At 39.3% G+C, this 18,333-nt stretch overlaps 1 protein-coding gene across 1 annotated transcript; it reads right to left on the reverse strand.

Moving 5' to 3' along the window:
* Window positions 1-3,373: 3,373 nt before the first annotated feature.
* Window positions 3,374-18,032, reverse strand: LOC309714600 (uncharacterized protein). Its single transcript, XM_082547149.1, has 17 exons — window positions 17,758-18,032; window positions 16,997-17,123; window positions 16,771-16,909; window positions 15,518-15,600; window positions 14,132-14,208; window positions 12,074-12,160; window positions 11,886-11,969; window positions 11,731-11,784; window positions 10,092-10,143; window positions 8,536-8,753; window positions 7,739-7,865; window positions 7,507-7,642; window positions 6,172-6,254; window positions 5,494-5,567; window positions 3,997-4,083; window positions 3,809-3,892; window positions 3,374-3,707 (listed from the first exon to the last, which is right to left on the reverse strand). The coding sequence occupies exons 1-17, from the start codon at window positions 17,934-17,936 to the stop codon at window positions 3,650-3,652; spliced, it is 1,749 nt and encodes a 582-aa protein (XP_082403275.1). The 5' UTR covers window positions 17,937-18,032; the 3' UTR covers window positions 3,374-3,649.
* Between the last annotated feature and the right edge of the window lie 301 nt (window positions 18,033-18,333).

Below are 18,333 nucleotides of genomic sequence, written 5' to 3' on the forward strand. Positions count from 1 at the left end.
CACAGCATAGTAAGAGTACAACACAACAACTGACAGATGAAAACACAGGGCTTAAATACACCAGAGAGTAACAACAGAATGGAAAACAGGGGGAAAGCACGGCTGGACCTAACCTGACATAACAAGACACAGGAAGCACAGCAGGATACACTGACATAGGACACGCACTATCAAAGTAAAACAGGAAGCACCACACAATTTACAAAGATGCAGATTAGACACTGAGATGTGGAAACATGACAGACTCTGGAACAGACACATGAAGCACAGAGACAAAAGTAACTAGAAGTGGAACATAGTTTTCTGTCTTTTTGTCTTCCCTGAGATGAAGCATAGAACACACGGAGAACAGAAACAGAACAGAAACCTAGAAACCAGGAACGGTAAATTCAATACAAAACAGAAAACCATAATTAATAAATTATTACTTAAACCAAAAATACAAAACACTGGGTCACCAACACAGGACCATGACACTGTAATGCATCACAAAATCAGCATTTTTGGATAAGTGGCCAATAGGAGGCTTCAGCAGCTACAACCTATAAACACACCTGCTTACTGCAAAGTAATATTGTTAAGTCTAATTGTTGAATGTTTGTCATTATGCTTCTTAAACTTGTAAGGTCTTAGTTCAATCTATAGGATCAAGACATCCTTTTGACCCTGACCACCTCTCCAGCCACTCTGTGCTGGGGGAGGATTATTACACATCCCTTGTGAAGATTCTGTTTGATGTTTGGTAAGCTCCCTGCCCTTTGTATGGCTTCACTGTGTTATCCATGGTGAACCATACATTGGGTGTGGGAGAGACTACCCTCTTTATGACCAGGATGTTGTAGAAACAGTTGTGATCAGGAAGACACACACACACACACACACACACACACACACACACACACACACACACACATTCTTACATGCATACAGATGTTTACACATACACACACACATAGTGCCTTGTCTTAGAACCATTTGGGGGGTTTATGGTGGGCGTTGTTTTGCTGTGATGTGTATTGTGTGAACTGTATTCCCAATAAAAGGCAGCAAGTGGAGGCCGTCGTTGGGGTCATTTCGTGGTAGACACCGACGAGGCCTCCCTTGCAAGTAAATCGATCGATCGCTGACTGTCTTGTTTTCTTCATGATGAATAAGTCTCTAAACCAGCGGGGCTTGTGGAAACACAGACCCAATACTGGTGTTCCCAAACTCCTCCCATATGGGACATTCAGCACAAATTCACAACCAAGCGCCCTTGTACGATCTTGATCCATTCCTTCAAGCAACTCAGAAAGCTCCTTTCTAGCACCAACAAAGTTTGTCCCTCTATCACATCTTAGCTGGCGCACGGGTCCTCGAATAGCTATGAATGATCGAAGTGCATTCATGAATGCGTCTGTTGTCAAATCGTCAAGCGTTTCTATGTGAACTGCTCTAGAACATAGGCAGGTGAATAACAATCCATATCGTTTCAACTCTCTTCTTCCTTCCTTCACAATAAAGGGGCCAAAACAATCAAGCCCACAATAAGTAAAGGGGGGAGATGTCTTAATTCTCTCTCCTGGTAGATTTGCCATTTGTTGAACATCAGTTGTTCTTTTGTATCGTCTACATTTTACACACTTGTAAATGTGTGAGGAGACCACACTTCCACATCCTAGGACCCATATTTCGTTTGCGCGCAACTCATTCATGGTCATGCCCCTTCCTTGATGGTGTATGCGCTCATGATGATGTTTGACCAGCAGAGCTGAGACATGAGATTTTTTCAGAAGTATTGCAGGATGCTTTACATCATGGTGTAAGGCTGACTGAGACAGCCGTCCTCCAACCCTGAGAACATTGGTTTCGTCCGGGAAAGCATTCAGCTGACGTAGCCTGTTGTGCCTGCTCAAAGTGTGTTCCTTCTGGCCTCTTATTTTCTTTATCTCTTCAGCAAATGCCTCTTCTTGTACGAGTTTGATGATGAAGATCTCTGCTTCTCTTCGTTCTTCAAGATTAGTCGACTCATTAGTTCTCGACTGAAATCCCTTAAACTCTCTGACAAATCTCTTGAGCCTGGCAATTGCTCTCACCACTCTGGACCAGTCAGAAAATTTAGTTAAACGGTTTACCATTGGATTCTGTTCTCTTGCTTTAACTGCATGAACATGTGCTCTCCGAAGTTCAGGATCAGTAGCCTCAACTTCTCCCACCATTCCCACTTCATGTGGGAGATTTTGCTGCCAAAGGAAGTTGGGTCCTTTCAGCCAGTTAGATTCTTTAATTTGAACTGCAGTCAATCCTCTTGAGGCTCCATCGGCTGGGTTGTCTTCAGAGTTGACATATCGCCATTGTTCAGGTTTTGTGCTAGATCTTATTCGCTGGATGCGGTTGGCCACGAATGTTTGGAACCTTTTAGCATCATTGTTCACATAGCCAAGGACCACCTTTGAGTCAGTCCAGTAATACTCTTGCACATTTTCAATCTCCAGCTCGCCTCTGATGATATCACCAATGCGGACTGAGGTCACAGCTGAAGATAACTCAAGCCTTTAGTTTGGTAGGGGCTACTCTTGCTTTCCCCAAGACAAGTGAACAACTTATCTGTCCTGTTTCACTCACCGCTCTAAGGTATGAGCATGCACCATACCCTTTGAAGCTTGCATCGGAAAAGTTGTGAAGCTCATATAGTGAGACTTCACCAAAGTTTGATGGAAGGTAGCTTCTTGGAATCTTTAGAACTGCCAAATGAGGCAGATCTTTGAGCCATGACTCCCATTGTGGCTGGATGTGCTCGGGGAGAGGTTCGTCCCAGCTTACCTTGTCTCTACACAGCGTTTGAAGAATCTGTTTGCCGACAAGTAGGAATGGAGCCACGAAACCTAGTGGATCATAGACTGAGGCAACAGTTGAGAGAACCCCTCTCCTTGTCAGTGGGTTTTTCTTTTACCTCCACCCTGAACTGAAATTCATCCGCCTCAACACACCACTGAACTCCAAGTGCTCGCTCGATATGAAGTTCTCCTAGAGCCATGTTTAGATCTTTGGTCTGAGCACATTCTTGTGGTAGAATTGTTGCAATCACACACTCATCGTTGGATACAAACTTATGTAGCCGTAGATTTCCTGTTTTGCACAGAGCTCTTGATTCCTTTACCAGGCGTATGGCTTCAGCAGTCGACCTTACACTTGTCAGGCCATCATCTACATAGAAGCTTCTTTGGATGAACTTGATGGCTTCTTTGCTGAACTTGCTTTGGCCTTGTGAAGCTAGGTATTTCAGTCCAAAGTTGGAGCAACTGGTGGATGATATCTCTTTTAATTATTCTAGGTGAATAGAACACTTAGGATGTGATTACACAACAGTCAGTATTACACTTTGGAGTCCAAATAAAGTTTACAAGTTAAGATTTTATTTAAAAATTAATACATGTTCTACCAACAATGAGATGGCAGCCATGGTACTCAATGTGTTCAGTCCAAAAAAAATAAAAAATCAGATTCCACAAAATATTGTCATAATGGAATGTATTAGAAACCTACATGTTTAGAAAAATAAATTTCACATGTACAAAAATTCTCAAATTTTATTAAAAAAGTTGCAAGGAAATGAGAGAAATGTTTCTGTGGCTATATGCTAGTATGTTGTGACTGACATCAGACATCTTCACCAGCAGGCTCCACACGCTATCTCTGGTTTGGCACCGCATTCCTGAATACGAGATCTGTTTGAATACATTACAGGATAATAACAAGAGGTCAGTTGTGTTTTGTGAGGACAGATACAAACAGGTCGTCAGCTCCTCTGTAACGCACACGTACTTACTCAGGCACATCTTTGCAGCTGTATGTTATCCCTGTATCTAGAGTTTGCCTCAAATTCTTCAAGGATGGATCTGTACAGTTTGATCTGAAGAAGTTAGACGCAGAACAGAAGCAGTGAATGTAGGATCAATATTAAAATATTGTATGCACATTGTGGTGACAGATTTGTGTATAAAGAGAAAATCTTACTTGGCATTCTGCTGTAAGACCATAACAACATTCAGGCTTTTGATCCTAGAGGCCTGAAACCTCACCACCTCAATGCTTGCAAAAATGCTGATGAGAAAAAAAAGAACAGCAGCTTAGAGTACAAAATTAACTAGATATTGCTGTCACCACAACACAACACCACATTTTTCTGATATATTCATCTATCTGGCATTTGAGCCCACTTCTAAATAATTTCCAAGGTGCTAAAAGGATCAGTAGTCACCTCAAAGAATTATTGTCGCTGCAGATATGATAGGGTCACACTAAGGAAAAACTGTGGTTGTAGACCGTGGCATTATTGGAAGTATTGTGACCATCTACAATGAACTTGAGCCATGAGACTGCTTTTGAAATGGTTGCGCTTAAGATGAGGACCAGATCAGTAACAGCTTCCTGCTAGTTGCCATCTTCAAAGCAGCTCCGATGTATCAAGATGGTGATAAAACAGCAATAAGACAGAATAAGTCTGCTATCAGTTTGTGATTAAATGAGGCCAATCTAGCAATTACAATGTGTTTGTGATAAATTGATGAAAACCCCAAATCTGTTACCATTTGTTGCAAATTTATTGCTGTCACAGTATTTTACATTAGAAGAAAATCTATACTATGGTAAATGGCCTGTATTTGTATAGCGCTTTACTAGTCCCTAAGGACCCCAAAGCGCTTTACACATCCAGTCATCCACCCATTCACACACACACTGGTGATGGTTAGCTAACTCCCGAACTCTTGAGCCACGATCGCCCATATTATCTACTTACAATCAGAGTCCAGCCAGAATTTCATCGATTTGAAAAAGAAATTCTCCCACAAACAGTGATAGTTTGCTGATGGACCACAATAGCGTGTGTTGTCTGTCTGCGTTCATAAGTTAGCTGGTACTTATTTGAAAACCTTTGCCAATCTATCCGAGTCTGTGATTGTTTAGAGTCAGGTCGGCCCCCACCAGGGGACCTGTGCAACTGCCTTTCTATCAAAATTGGTCTCCCTGAGGTTGTGGGCTATGCACGCTCAACCACTGAACAATGAATTGTTCACAACATCTACTTTATGCGTTGACTATTTCTTCTTCAGTCCCCTTTTTCACTCAGTGTATGTTAATAGACCTCTCTGCATTGACTCATACTTGTTATCTCTGGCTGTCTTCCACAGCATATCTTTTGTGCTGTCTTCCAAACGGTTGCAGCAGATGCCCCTCCCTGAGCCTGATTCTGCTGGCGCTTTCTTCCTGTTAAAAGGGAGTTTTTCCTTCCCACTGTTGCCAAAGTGCTTGCATTGTGCAACAAAGACAATGATAACTGTTTTTAATAGCACTTCTCTTAATCTGCAATGACGTCTTAACTTAGCTTGAAACTCAGCACATATATCACTGTTAAATTATTTGGTGGCTCTAATTACCACTAAATGAAAAGAGATTCTTTTACTTTTCTCAGTAAAAGTCATAAAACTGTCAGAGAAGCAGAAGCAGTCCTACCTTGTTGGATTGAATGGTGTGTCGATGGATCCACTTAGCATTGCTGTGACATCACCACAGGCAACATCTGCAAACTATGCACAGCATTTCATTCAGAAAAATCTTTAATCAATTTGTTCACTCAACTTTTCCTTACTTTATGGTATTTATGTGCTCTCTGAATTCATGCAAAAGCTACTTTATTTAAAGCTGTGTGTTACTTGCATTTTGCACAATGTATCCACATAATTACAGCATCTAATTGACCATTTTGGTATTTTTCCTTTTACACACAGTACAAATCAATTTTTCTGGGACTGCTGCACAATTCACCGAACTGGAAAACATTATGAATCAAAGAATATTTGTATGTTTGTTTGCTTTTTTTTTCAACTGTTGGGAAAAGTTGGCTGTTGCACAACAGAGTAAAACCCAGCCAAACTCAACCAAAGCAGGGCTCCTTTAAATGTGTGGGCTGCTGCTCATTAAGGAGAGCGCTCCATGGAGACCGACACAAAGACTCATTGACAGACAACGAGGCAGCGTGAAGATTGCTTTTCTTCCATCACCGTCACTTATACTCAGGAGGGATTTGCTGTACTCTGCGGCCCACTTGTGTGTCATTTTCACCAATGCATGACCTCAGGGCTATCCCGTTTAAAAGAGAGAAAGAAAAGCAAACAAATGTTGAAAACTTACAGCAGCAGAGATACGTCTCCAAAATGAGCGAACAGGGTTGTTTTCACACTCTGACCATCCGGGACACCCAGTAGTGAAGGTACCTATGACAACAACATGCATATTTGCTTGGGTTAGCACCTCAAAGTAAAATACAACAAAGGAGAGAAATTTCACAACACTACATAACTACAATGGACAGTAAAGAAAAAAGAACAACCTAGGGCCGTTTATGTTGTGCCCTAGCTGTCCACCCTCAGCCGCTTAATCAGAGGGTTGACTCAAAATCTTCTCTGAGTAGCTCAAATGTAAAATCACTTCTATAGTGTGTTTGGATCAATTACTAAAAGAATAAAGCCTGAAAATGCTGCTTTACTCAAAGCAAGTTTTGCATAATCAGTTATTTCCAAAACTAGAAACAAAGTGAAACCTTTCACACCTAATAGGGAACACATCCCTGATGACCCAGCTCATGGAGATAACGTGTTTTCACAGAAACATAATTTCTATCTTGAAGATAAGTGTGTGAATGTGTGTGTGAATGTGTGTGTGAATGGGTGGATGACTGAATGTAGTGTAAAGCGCTTTGGGGTCCTTAGGGGCTAAGTAAAGCGCTATACAAATACAGGCCAATTAACATTTATTTACCATAAACTTATTTTTTTATAAATATATTTGATAAATGATGCTTGCTGTCATAGGATGTGTTTATCCAATTTGCGCTGAAACCAAAAGTTAAAAAATCTTTATTTGGGTGTAACCACCTTGACTTTATCATTGCGATTAATTGATATAGTCATTATTACATATATCATTGAAAGGTGGTCGTGCATCTTACTGAATTTCTGTGCCCCCCCCCCCCCCCCCCCCCCCTGAGCTGAGCTTAAACTATTAGGAAAAGTTAATCTTTTTAAAAAGGGGAAGCTAAAAAGATGCTCTGCTTACATAGAAAGTTTTGTAGAATTCTATGTTTCTGTTTTCTGTAGCCTGATTGTGTTTAACTTCACAAGGTTTCTTGAACATTCTCAAGTAATAGCAGTTGTGCGAAAGCTGCGATCTTCTCAGAACGAGTGAGGGCACGAACACTTAAAGGTTTATCTGATCTGTGTGTGAGTGTATTCTTCAAGTGACAAGTTTAAGAAATTCTCCTTAAATTTCAGGGCTGACCTGACTTGCTGTTGGTATGTAAATTTAACAACAGGCCACACAAATAGCAAAATCATGTCTTGCACGACAAATTACATATATTTTTAGATTTTAGCATGACTTATATAAACTACTGTCGTTGCTCTTTCGCTGGTGTGTAGTTTGTTGCACTGTTCAAATAATAAACTGTGATTGCTTTGGGAGTGTTACCCTTGCTGCCTTCTTTTCCACACCAGGTCAGACCATCCAGGACAGATCCCAACAGAGTGTCCTCCAAAGTGACAAAACAATCTCTCTTCTCAGTGAAACCATGGACCACATCCTTTGTTTTGCTCCAGAACATCATCTGACCCACAAACACACATATTAGTGTATTGTTTTACAGACTATGAATGATTATGGCAGATGGGATGATTGAGATGGTGTAATCACTGATTATTACTCTGTTGCACTGAGGTTTGAAGGGGGCTGCAACAATGAGGGGATCATAAGCTTCCACTGCAACTTTACATGGATCCTTGTTCACATAGGCCTGCTCAAATGCATCCCATACTTTTTGACAGTCAGTTCTGAAAAATAAATAAAATTTGCTAATGTTTAGGTGTATTTTTCATTTAAAGAAATGCTAAGTATGCTAAACAGTCAAACACATTTACATAACTCTTATATATTTAATAAAAAAAAAAACTGGTGTCAACAAAACCAGATGATTATAGATATTATTGAAAGAAGTTCATGGCAGGGAACTTGCCATGGGGTTAGACTGTGGACGCTGAATGTGCACTTGGTGATATCATGTTTTGTAACTTTTTCTTGTTTCTTGCAAAATTCAAATATCACAAAAGGAAACACGCAAAAACACCCGACAGACATAATGCAGTTCATATCTCCACTTACTCAATGCACATTATCATTATGTCTACGTGCTGTACACGTAGACATAATGATAATGTGCAGTGGTATACATTATTATTAGATATTAACAATGTGCAAACCAGCTGGCATGATACAGAACGTTAACAGATCAATCATTGACAATAATACTGATCAATACCAGACCCGCCTGTTTTTAAGCACCTCAGCCTTGCAACTTCACAAAAGCAATCAGTCCTGCATCAAACATGGAAACATGCAAGTGCACATGTACACATTCATTGATCATGTGTCTTTTATCATATGTGCGTGCGTCTGAAAATACAAAAATAGTAAATAAGAAAATGTTGAAATACCACCACTTACTGATTGAACTTCTCACACGTAGACAAAAATGTAGATTTAAATTCACTTTTGTTCTGACGGAGAGTCAGTCCCAACACCACGGCGATGATTACAATAACAATAAGGACAACGATGACAATTAATATTACGCAGCGTTTCCTCCGCCGTTTCCCTAGTCGACGAGACTGCTCGTGCTCCATTATAAATGCGTAAAAAGTGGTAAAAATGTAGACTTCTGTCTAACAAGTGTGCCCAACAAAAAGTTGTTTACGGTCACTATCGCGCGAGCTCGGACGTCTATTTATGGAGACGCGGAATGACCGCGCACACAAACTATTCAGGCTCTCTCCAATCAGAAGTCCTGTACAACCTTAAAGGAGGTAAATGCGCAAAGGGTTGAAACGCAGCAAGTGCTCATGTATTTAAAAGTCTGCTGGACTTATGGTACAACATCAACCCAAGCATATATAAACTTTTATTTCATATAGTCTGCTCAACAAAATGTTGTTTACTGTCACTATCGTGCGAGCGCGGACGTCTATTTATGGAGACGCAGGATGACAGCGCTCTCTCTCTCTCTCTCTCTCTCTCTCTCCGTATATATACATATATATCAGATAAAAGTTTAAAACATTATCTTTCATGTGATGAAACAACAGAAAATATTTTCAGAAACATACTCAATTTTATTTCAACTACATTTTCAACCTGTTATGACAAATGAATCAACATACATACCCTCAGGACATTTTTTCTCTTTTATGTATTCCGCAGTTGTGCTGGGTTGGACTCCTTTTGGCGTACTTTTAAGATGCTGGAAAGATTCCTCTGCGATTTTGGTTTCTATCAACAAGACAGCATCACACAGATGCTGCAGATTTGTTGGCCGCAAAGCCATGATTTCAGTTTTTCATTCCACCACATCCCACAGGTGCTCTATTTGACTGAGCTCTGGTGACTGTGGAGACCATGTGAGTACAGTGAACCCATTGTTATGCTCAAGAAGGCAGTTTGAGATTATTTGAGCTGCCCATTCCTTTATAGCTGTGTTTGCAAAGGGGTGGACATTGTCAGCAGCACTTATGTAGCCAGTGGCATTTTAAGTTGTAAAAAGTTGTCAAAAATATTCCTCATATCATTACACCAACACCACCATCAGTTGATACAAGACAAGATAGATTCCTGAGAACTGTCATTCTCTGGATATTTTCTGTTTTTCAGAACATTCTGTGTAATCTCTAGAAGTGTTTGTGTGGGAAAATCCCAGTGGATCAGGAACATCACTGAGGTGCAGGTGAGGCATTCCTTTTCTTTCTGCTTCTGGCCACCTGTGTCTCAATGTTATTCCACAACTTAGATGCTTTCAATACCTACACTCTAATGACACATACATATAGGGCTTTGGGGGTGGGCATACTGAATGGCATCCAGAGTTAGGTCTCTTCATTCAGCCACATACGAGCAGGCGAAGTGAGGCATGGGGTCTTTTCACACCCCTGTTCTCTCTTCATTGTCTGGGACTAGATGGAGGAGGAGCTGGCCATCCAGTCGCTGGGCTAGTCTGCTGCTGTGGGGACCATATCCTTGGTCTGGGGCAGATTGCCAATGTTGGGGTATTGGTGCCTGGACCTGAGTGAATAGAGGGTGTATGGGAGTGTGAGTGTGTGTACAGCATTCATTTTGGTGTGTCTAGATGCTGGGTGCCTGGGTGAGTATTTGTATATGTGTAGATGAGGGTGGGGATGATGCTTGTGTCTTGTGTATGCCCGTGTGTCTATGTTCATGTTTCAGGTCAGGCCTTAGACTCCACCTCTCTTAGAACATCTCAGGCTCTTTGAGGTGGGCCTATTTCCTCCCACCACACACCCTGCCAGTGGCTGGTGTCCCCACCAGTGGATTGATGATTCAGTGTCCATGGCTGGCTGCTCAGGTGTGTACTAGGTCACTCCTGGTGCCTTCCTGGTGGGGCCAATTATTGTTGGCCTTCAGACAAAAATTCTGATTTATACATTGCCAAATGTCAAAAAAAAAAAAAACAAGTTACAAACTGTTCATTGTCTGTACAGGTCAATAAACTATTTTTTTTGATTATTTTCTAATTATTTATTTGAATTTGTTTGGATTTACTTAATGAATTTCACTTTCATGTTGGAAGTCTCGTCTTGTTTCAGGAGGATTCTAAAGAAGAATCACCAAGCTACAGGCTCACTGGCAAAACCCCATGTTTCTACCTGTGAGGTAAATACTTTAAAGATAAGGAATTCGTCCTCAGTGCAGTTTTATTGTATTTTTACCCAGTATAGCACTACTATGGTCCAGTATACAAATAAGATGCTGTGTCCAAATTAAATGCTGCAAACACTTCTGGTCCATGTTGACATTGACTGCATCATTATTTAGTCATTGTTTGTCAAACCTGTCAGTGTGCTCGTCCACTCCATCAACACTGTTATTATGAAGCTGTCCATGGATTTAGTTTAGATCTTTACAACTTGAAATAAAAGGTCAACTGCTTTCACTTTCACCCTTAGCACTAATTATAATATATCGACCCTTATATGAATATAGTATATAAGACGAGAGTTTGTACAATTTTAATGACCTTTAAAGTCAATACCTGGTATGACCACCTTCATTCTTCAACACAGCCTGAACTCTCTTTGGGAAGCTTTCTTGTTATTTCTTTAAATAGTCTCAAGGAAGAGTTTTCAAGGCTTCTTCAAGGACATTCAAAGCTCATCTTTAGATGTTGGCTGCGTTTTGTTCTGTTCTCTGACAAGATGATTCCCACACTGCTGTTGAGGTTTGGGCTCTGGGGAGACCAATCCATGACTGATGGTCTTCCACTGTGTGTTTTTTATATCTAGGTATGTTTTTAGAAATGTACATGTTTAAAACAACTCGAAAACATTAATTGAAACAAAGAACATTTAATCAGCATTTTATTGAACAAATAGTGCATATTCTGCCAACGAGAAAATGTCATATGGTACTCAATTTGTTTAGTTAAAAAAAACAAAGAAGTTTAACTTCAGATCCCATAAAATTAAAATGTACATTGTCATAGTGGAATGTATTAGAAACATACATGTTTTGAAAAATACATTTTACATGTACAAAAATTCTCAAATTTTATTTAAAAAGTTAAAAGGAAACACTAGAAATGTTTCTGTGGCTGAATGCTAGTATGTTGTGACTGACATCAGACATCTTCACCAGCAGGCTCCACACGCTATCTCTGGTTTGGCACCACATTCCTGAATCCGAGATCTGTTTGAATACATTACAAGATAATCACAAGAGGTCAGTTGTGTTTTGTGAGGACAGATACAAACAGGTCGTCAGCTCCTCTGTAACACACGTGTACTTACTCAGACACGTCTTTGCAGCTGTATGTTATCCCTGTATCTAGCGCTTGCGTCAAATTCTTCAAGGATGAATGATTACAGTTTGATCTGAAGAAGTTAGGAACAGAACAGAAGCAGTGAATGTAGGATCAATTTTAAAATATTGGAGGCACATGGTGGTGACAGATTTGTGTATAAAGAGAAAATCTTACATGTTGTTCTTCTGTATGACCATAACAACATTCAGCTTCTTGACCCTAGAGGCATTAAACCTCGGCACCTCAACGCTTGCAAAAATACTGAAAAGAAAAAAAAGAACAGCAGCTTAGAGTACAAAATTCAACTAGATACTGCTGTCACCACAACACTGATTTTTTTTCATCTATGTGGCACTTGAGCCTACGACACACTCTTAAAGAATTTCTGTAGTACTAAAAGGATCAGTAGTCATTTCTCAATGCAGAATGCCTTATGTTGCAGGGATTGTAGACCGTGGCATTACTGGAGGTATTGTGACCCTCTACAATGAACTTGAGCCATGAGACTGCTTTTGAAATGGCTGCTCTTAAGATGAGGAACGGGCGATAAAACAGCAATTAGACAGAATCAGTCTCCTATCAGTTTGTGATTAAATGAGGCCAATTTGGCAATTACAAGCAATCTGTTTGTGTCTGTCTGTCAGCACACGCAGCATTTTATGTTAGATAACAAATCTATATTAACTACTTATATTCAAGAGTGCAGCCAGAATTTCATAGATTTGAAAAAGAAACTAAATATTGATATAATTCCTGCAGGACAGCAATTTAACTACAAAGTGACAAAGGTGCCCATCAACTTTGCCTTTTTATACAATCTAGAACAAAACCCTTGCAGCGAGTCAAGTCGAGTCCTCTACAGCAGAAAGACAGACTGACTGCAGTGTGTTGAATCTCTCTGCATTAATAAGTTAGCTGGTACTTATTCATTGTAGGCCTTACAATATATAGTGCCTTGAGGCAACTGTTGTTGTGATTTGGCACTGTATGAATAAAATTGAATTGAACTGAACTATTTGAATTTGGTTGCTGATTGCTAAGAAAATTCAATGCAGTCAACTCTTCAACTGCAACTTCAAGTGTGCTGATTTCTTTCCGAGTTGCAAGGACGCTGCAGTCCTAGTTTCACTCTATTGTGACTTAGGGCTGCTCGATTATGGCAAAAATGATAATCACAATTTTTTTCACTGAAATTGAGATCTCGATTATTTGATGATATTTATTTAACAATAACAATGTATTGAATAATGGCTTTAAAGATTGTCAAAAAATAATATAAAATAGTGTGCAAATACTGATAACATTGCAAATGTTTGCAATATAAAAAATAAATGAAAAATGTAAACATTAATGTTTAGTGAACTTCAAAATACTGCATAATATTTATGCAAATAACCAAATATCAAGGCAAGCTGTGTAGCCACACAATTGCATCAGACTGACAGTGAGGTAAGTCAACTAAAGTTGCCGCTCCTTCATTGTTTGATTGTATGTCACTTTGTGAGCGGTCTTCAGATGATTGAATAAATTTGTAGTGTTGCTCTGTGGTGCAGCTACGACACCGTAGCAAAGTTTACACACTATGTCTACTTGATCCACGTCTGACTCCGCGAACCCATAATGTTTCCACACCACTGAAGTCGTTTTAGCTCTCTTCAACCAACGGCATTCTTTCTTCAGAAGCCATTATCCTCTCCTCTCCAAATAACTTTTGCTTCGCTTTCCGAGCTTCCCTCGGGTCCTCTTAATTGTTGTGACGCGTGTTCGAAACGCAGAGAGGTGCGCTGGATTTGTCACACGGAGCAGCGCGAGAGTAAAGCACGAGGGAGGTGCTAATAATCGGCACAGTCATTTTTAATGATCGTTGAAAGCTCAGATCGTAATTTAGATTAAAATTCGATTAATTCAGCAGCCCTAGTGTAACAGAAATATAAATGAAAATGAAGCAGCCTGCATCAAAATGGCCCAGAGTGGAGACAAACATTTAAACCTGATTTGGTTTGTAGAGCAAGAACATATTTTTCACAACAACCTTTGACCTTGTGCAACAAAGACAATAATAACTGTTTTTAATAGCAGTTCTTTTAATCTGCAATGATAACTTAACTTAGCTTAAACTCAGCACATATATCACTGTTACATTTTTGGTGGCTGTATATTACCACTGAAAGAAAAACATTACTTTACTCAGTAAAAGTCATAAAACTGTGAGAGAAGCAGAAGCAGTCCTACCTTGTTGTAGGATTGAATGGTGTGTTGATGGATCCGTTTAACATTGCTGTGACATCACCACAGGCAACATCTGCAAACTATACAGACACACAAAGGGGATTTTGAAGAAACACTCAGTCATCTTGTAAATAAAACTAAAAAGTAACACAATATTTTGTCCCAAATTTAGACTTAGGTATTTGTGTCTTCCTGTAAAGTGAGGTTTATCACTATTGATGTGATAATGGAACATTGGACATATCTAAAGTCCCTTACTCAGAGAAATGACTGCACTTCTTACTCCACAGATCGATATTATGTGAACATCATTATATTCATAACAGGAAGTATGAGGCAGCAACATATCACTGAGGTTTTACCATTATGATGCAATGTTGTATTTAAAATTATTTTACAGTCCAAATGTTGCAATAATTTCACAGATGTCATTTTTTAACGCGACTGTGGTCGTTTTTCCAGTTTTTCCATTTCTTCTAGTTCACCTTTAAGTTCACCCAGGCTTTACTGGTCTGTACATTTTGTTAACAAACAACAAAATGAACAGCAAAAGATCAAAACAAGTTATACTGCTTTTTAAAGATTTGCTAAGATTATCACACACCCAAAAAACGGTATGTTTAGGAGCCAAACGTAACAAATTCCAAGCATAACATGACAAGCCCTCGCTAGCCTTGGGAGAGGTCACTGTTTAGTTGCGGTGTAATCCAGGAAAGAACAGCATTTCATTCATAAAAATTCATTGCTAATGAATTGTTTCACTCAACTTTATCTTTTCCTTATTTTATGGTATTTATGTGCCCTTTGAATTAATGCGAAAGCTACTTTATTTAAAGCTATGTGGTACTTGCATTTGCATAATGCATCCCCATTATTAAAGCATCTACTTGAGCAATTCTGGATCAATTTCATTATGGTTTTTTTTACATTAAACTGAAATTCCTACTACAATTACACACAGTACAAATCTTGATTCTGTTTTTCTGGGACTGCTGCACAAGTCACTGAACTGGAAAAAAATATAAATCAAAGAATATTTGTGTGTTTGTTTGCTTTTTTTTGGACTGTTTGGAAAAGTTAGATGTTGCACAACAGAATCAGACGTTGCAAAACAGAGTAAAACCCAAACTCAACCACAGCAGGGCTCCTATGAATGTGTGGGCTGCTGCTCACTCAGGAGAGCGCTCCATGGAGACCAACACAAAGCCTCATTGACAGACAACGAGACAGCGTGAACATTTCTTTTCTCCATCACCATCACTTATACTCTGGAGGGATTTGCTGCACTCTGCAGTGCACTTGTGTGTTATGTTAACCAATGCACGACCTCAGGACTATGCCATTTAAAATAGAGAAAGAAAATGTAGTAAATTCATGTTGAAAACTTACAGCAGCAGAGGCACAAATCCAAAATGAGCGAACAGGGTTGTTTTCACACTCTGACCATCCGGGACACCCACTAGTGAAGGTATCTATGACAACAACATGCATATTTGCTTGGGTTAACTCCTCAAAATAAAACACAACAAAGGAAAGAAATCTCACAACATTACATAACGACACAGGACAGAAAAGAAAAAGCAAAAGCTAGGGCACATTTATGTTAGCTGTCCACCCTCAGCTGCTTAGACAGAGGGTTGACTCAAAATCTTCTCTGAGTAGCTCCAATGTAAATCACTTCTATAGTATGTTTGAATCAATTACTAAAGAATCAAACCTGAACATGCTGGTTTATTCAAAGCAATTTTTGCGTAATCGATTATTTCCAAAACTAGGAACAAAGTGAAACCTTTCACACCTCATAGGGAACACACCCCTGATGAGTAAGCTTATGGAGACATGTTTTAACAGAAACATAATTTCTATCTCGAAGATAAACTTATTTAAAAAAAAAAAAAGATAAATTATGCTTGTCTACATAGGATGTGTTTGCCGAATTTGCACTGAAACCAAAAGTTAAAAAAAATCTTTATTTGGGTGTAACAACCTTGACTTTATTATTACTATTAACTGATTCATTTATTATTATATACATCATTGTGAGGTGGCCGAGCATCTTACAACAGTTTCTGTGCCATTTCTGGTGAGCTGAGCTTAAACTATTAGCAAAAGTTTATTTGGGGGAAAAGTGCTATTAATCAACCTTAATATCTTTATTCTACTGTGGTTTTAATGAGTCTTTTTAAAAAGAGGAAGCTAGAAAGATGCTCTGCTGACAGAAAGTCTTGTAGAATTCTATGTTTCTGTTTTCTGTAGCCTGATACTGTTTAACGTTACAAGGTTTCTTGATCATTCTCAAGCGATAGCGTTTGTCCTTCTCAGAACAAGTGAGGGCATGAACACCACAGTTAAAGGTTTATCTGATCTGTGTGTGAGTGTAGTCTGCATGTGGCAAGTTTACGAAATTCTCCTTAAATGTCAGGGCTCAAAAACCTTGACATGACTTGACTTGCTGTTGGTATGTAAATTTAACAACAGGCCACACAAATAACAAATCATGTCTGGCAGGACAAATTACATATATTTTTAGATTCTAGCATGACTTATATGAACTTCTGCTGGTGCTCTTTCGCTGGTGTGTAGTTTGTTGCACTGTTCAAATAATAAACTGTGATTTTTATCTACTGCTTTGAGAGTGTTACCCTTGCTGCCTTCTTTTCCACACCAGGTCAGACCATCCAGGACAGATCCCAACAGAGTGTCCTCCAAAGTGACAAAACAATCCTTTCTCTTGTCAGTGAAACCATGGACCACATCCTTTGTTTTGCTCCAGAACATCGTCTAACCCACAAACACTGCATTGTTAGACAGCTCATGAATGATTATGGCAGATGGGATGATTGAGATGGTGTAATCATCGATTATTACTTTGTTGCACTGAGGTTTGAAGGGGGCTGCAGCAATCAGGGGATTATAAGCTTCCACTAGAACTTTACATGGATCCTTGTCCACATAGGCCTGCTGAAAGACACCCCACAGCTTTTTACAGTCATATCTGAAAAACAAATAATGTTTGCTGATGTTTAGGTGTATTTTGATTTAAAGAAAGGCTAAGTATGTTAAATAGTGCAACGTATTTGATAATATTACTGAAAGAAGTTTATGGCAGGGTAACTGCCATGTGGTTAGACCGTGGACGCTGAATGTGCACCTGCTGATATCATATTGTGTAACAAGCAAAATTCAAATATCAAAAAAGGAAACAGGCAAAAACACCTGACGGATAAACTGCAGTTCACGTCTCATTTACTCAAGACACATTATCATTATGTCTAGGTACTGTATGTATTGTATGTGCAGTGGTATACATTACTATTAGATATTAACATCGTGCAAACCAGCTGACTGGATACAAAACAGCAGCAGCTCAATCATTGACTATAACCGATCAATACCAGACCTCAGACCTAACGCCTGTTTTTAAGCAGAGCAGCCTTACCACTTCGCAAGTTCAAACGCAGTCACTCCTGCATTTGCCAAGATTGCTCAAACATGGAAACATGCAAGTGCACATGTACACATTCAGTGATTAATCATTATTAATTTGATCATGTGTCTTTTATCATATGTGCGTGCGTCTGAAAATCCCAAAAAAGTAAATAAGAAAATGTTGAAATACCACCACTTACTGATTGAACTTCTCACACCTAGACAAAAATGTAGATTCAAATTCACTTTTGTTCTGACGGAGAGTCAGTCCCAACACCACGGCGATGATTACAATAACAATAAGGACAACGCTGACAATTAATATTACGCAGCGTTTCCTCCGCCGTTTCCCTAGTCGACGAGACTGCTCGTGCTCCATTATAAATGCGTAAAAAGTGGTAAAAATGTAGACTTCTGTCTAACAAGTGTGCCCAACAAAATGTTGTTTACTGTCACTATCGTGCGAGCGCGGACGTCTATTTATGGAGACGCAGGATGACAGCGCGCGCTCGCTCTCTCTCTCTCTCTCCCTCTCTCTCTCTCTCTCTCTCTCTCTCTACATATATAGATACATATATATCAGATAAAAGTTTAAAACATTATCTTTCATTTGATGAAACAACAGAAAATATTTTCAGAAATATACGAAATTTTATTTCAACTACATTTTCAACCTGTTATGACAAATGAATCAACATACATACCCTCAGGACATTTTTTCTCTTTTAGGTATTCCGCGGTTGTGCTGGGTTGGACTCCTTTTGGCGTACTTTTAA

The sequence above is a fragment of the Aulonocara stuartgranti genome, assembly GCF_965226115.1.
Source record: "Aulonocara stuartgranti genome assembly, chromosome: 9".
Taxonomy (NCBI): domain Eukaryota; kingdom Metazoa; phylum Chordata; class Actinopteri; order Cichliformes; family Cichlidae; genus Aulonocara; species Aulonocara stuartgranti.

Excerpts from the sequence above, each read along its gene's own strand:
- LOC309714600 (XM_082547149.1), bottom strand. The coding sequence starts at position 17,936 with ATGGAGCACGAGCAGTCTCGTCGACTAGGGAAACGGCGGAGGAAACGC. Across the intron at positions 15,601-16,770 it reads TGGAAAAGAAGGCAGCAAGG|ATACCTTCACTAGTGGGTGT; the intron begins GTAACACTCTCA and ends TTGTTGTCATAG. Across the intron at positions 11,970-12,073 it reads GTCATACAGAAGAACAACAT|ATCAAACTGTAATCATTCAT; the intron begins GTAAGATTTTCT and ends TAACTTCTTCAG.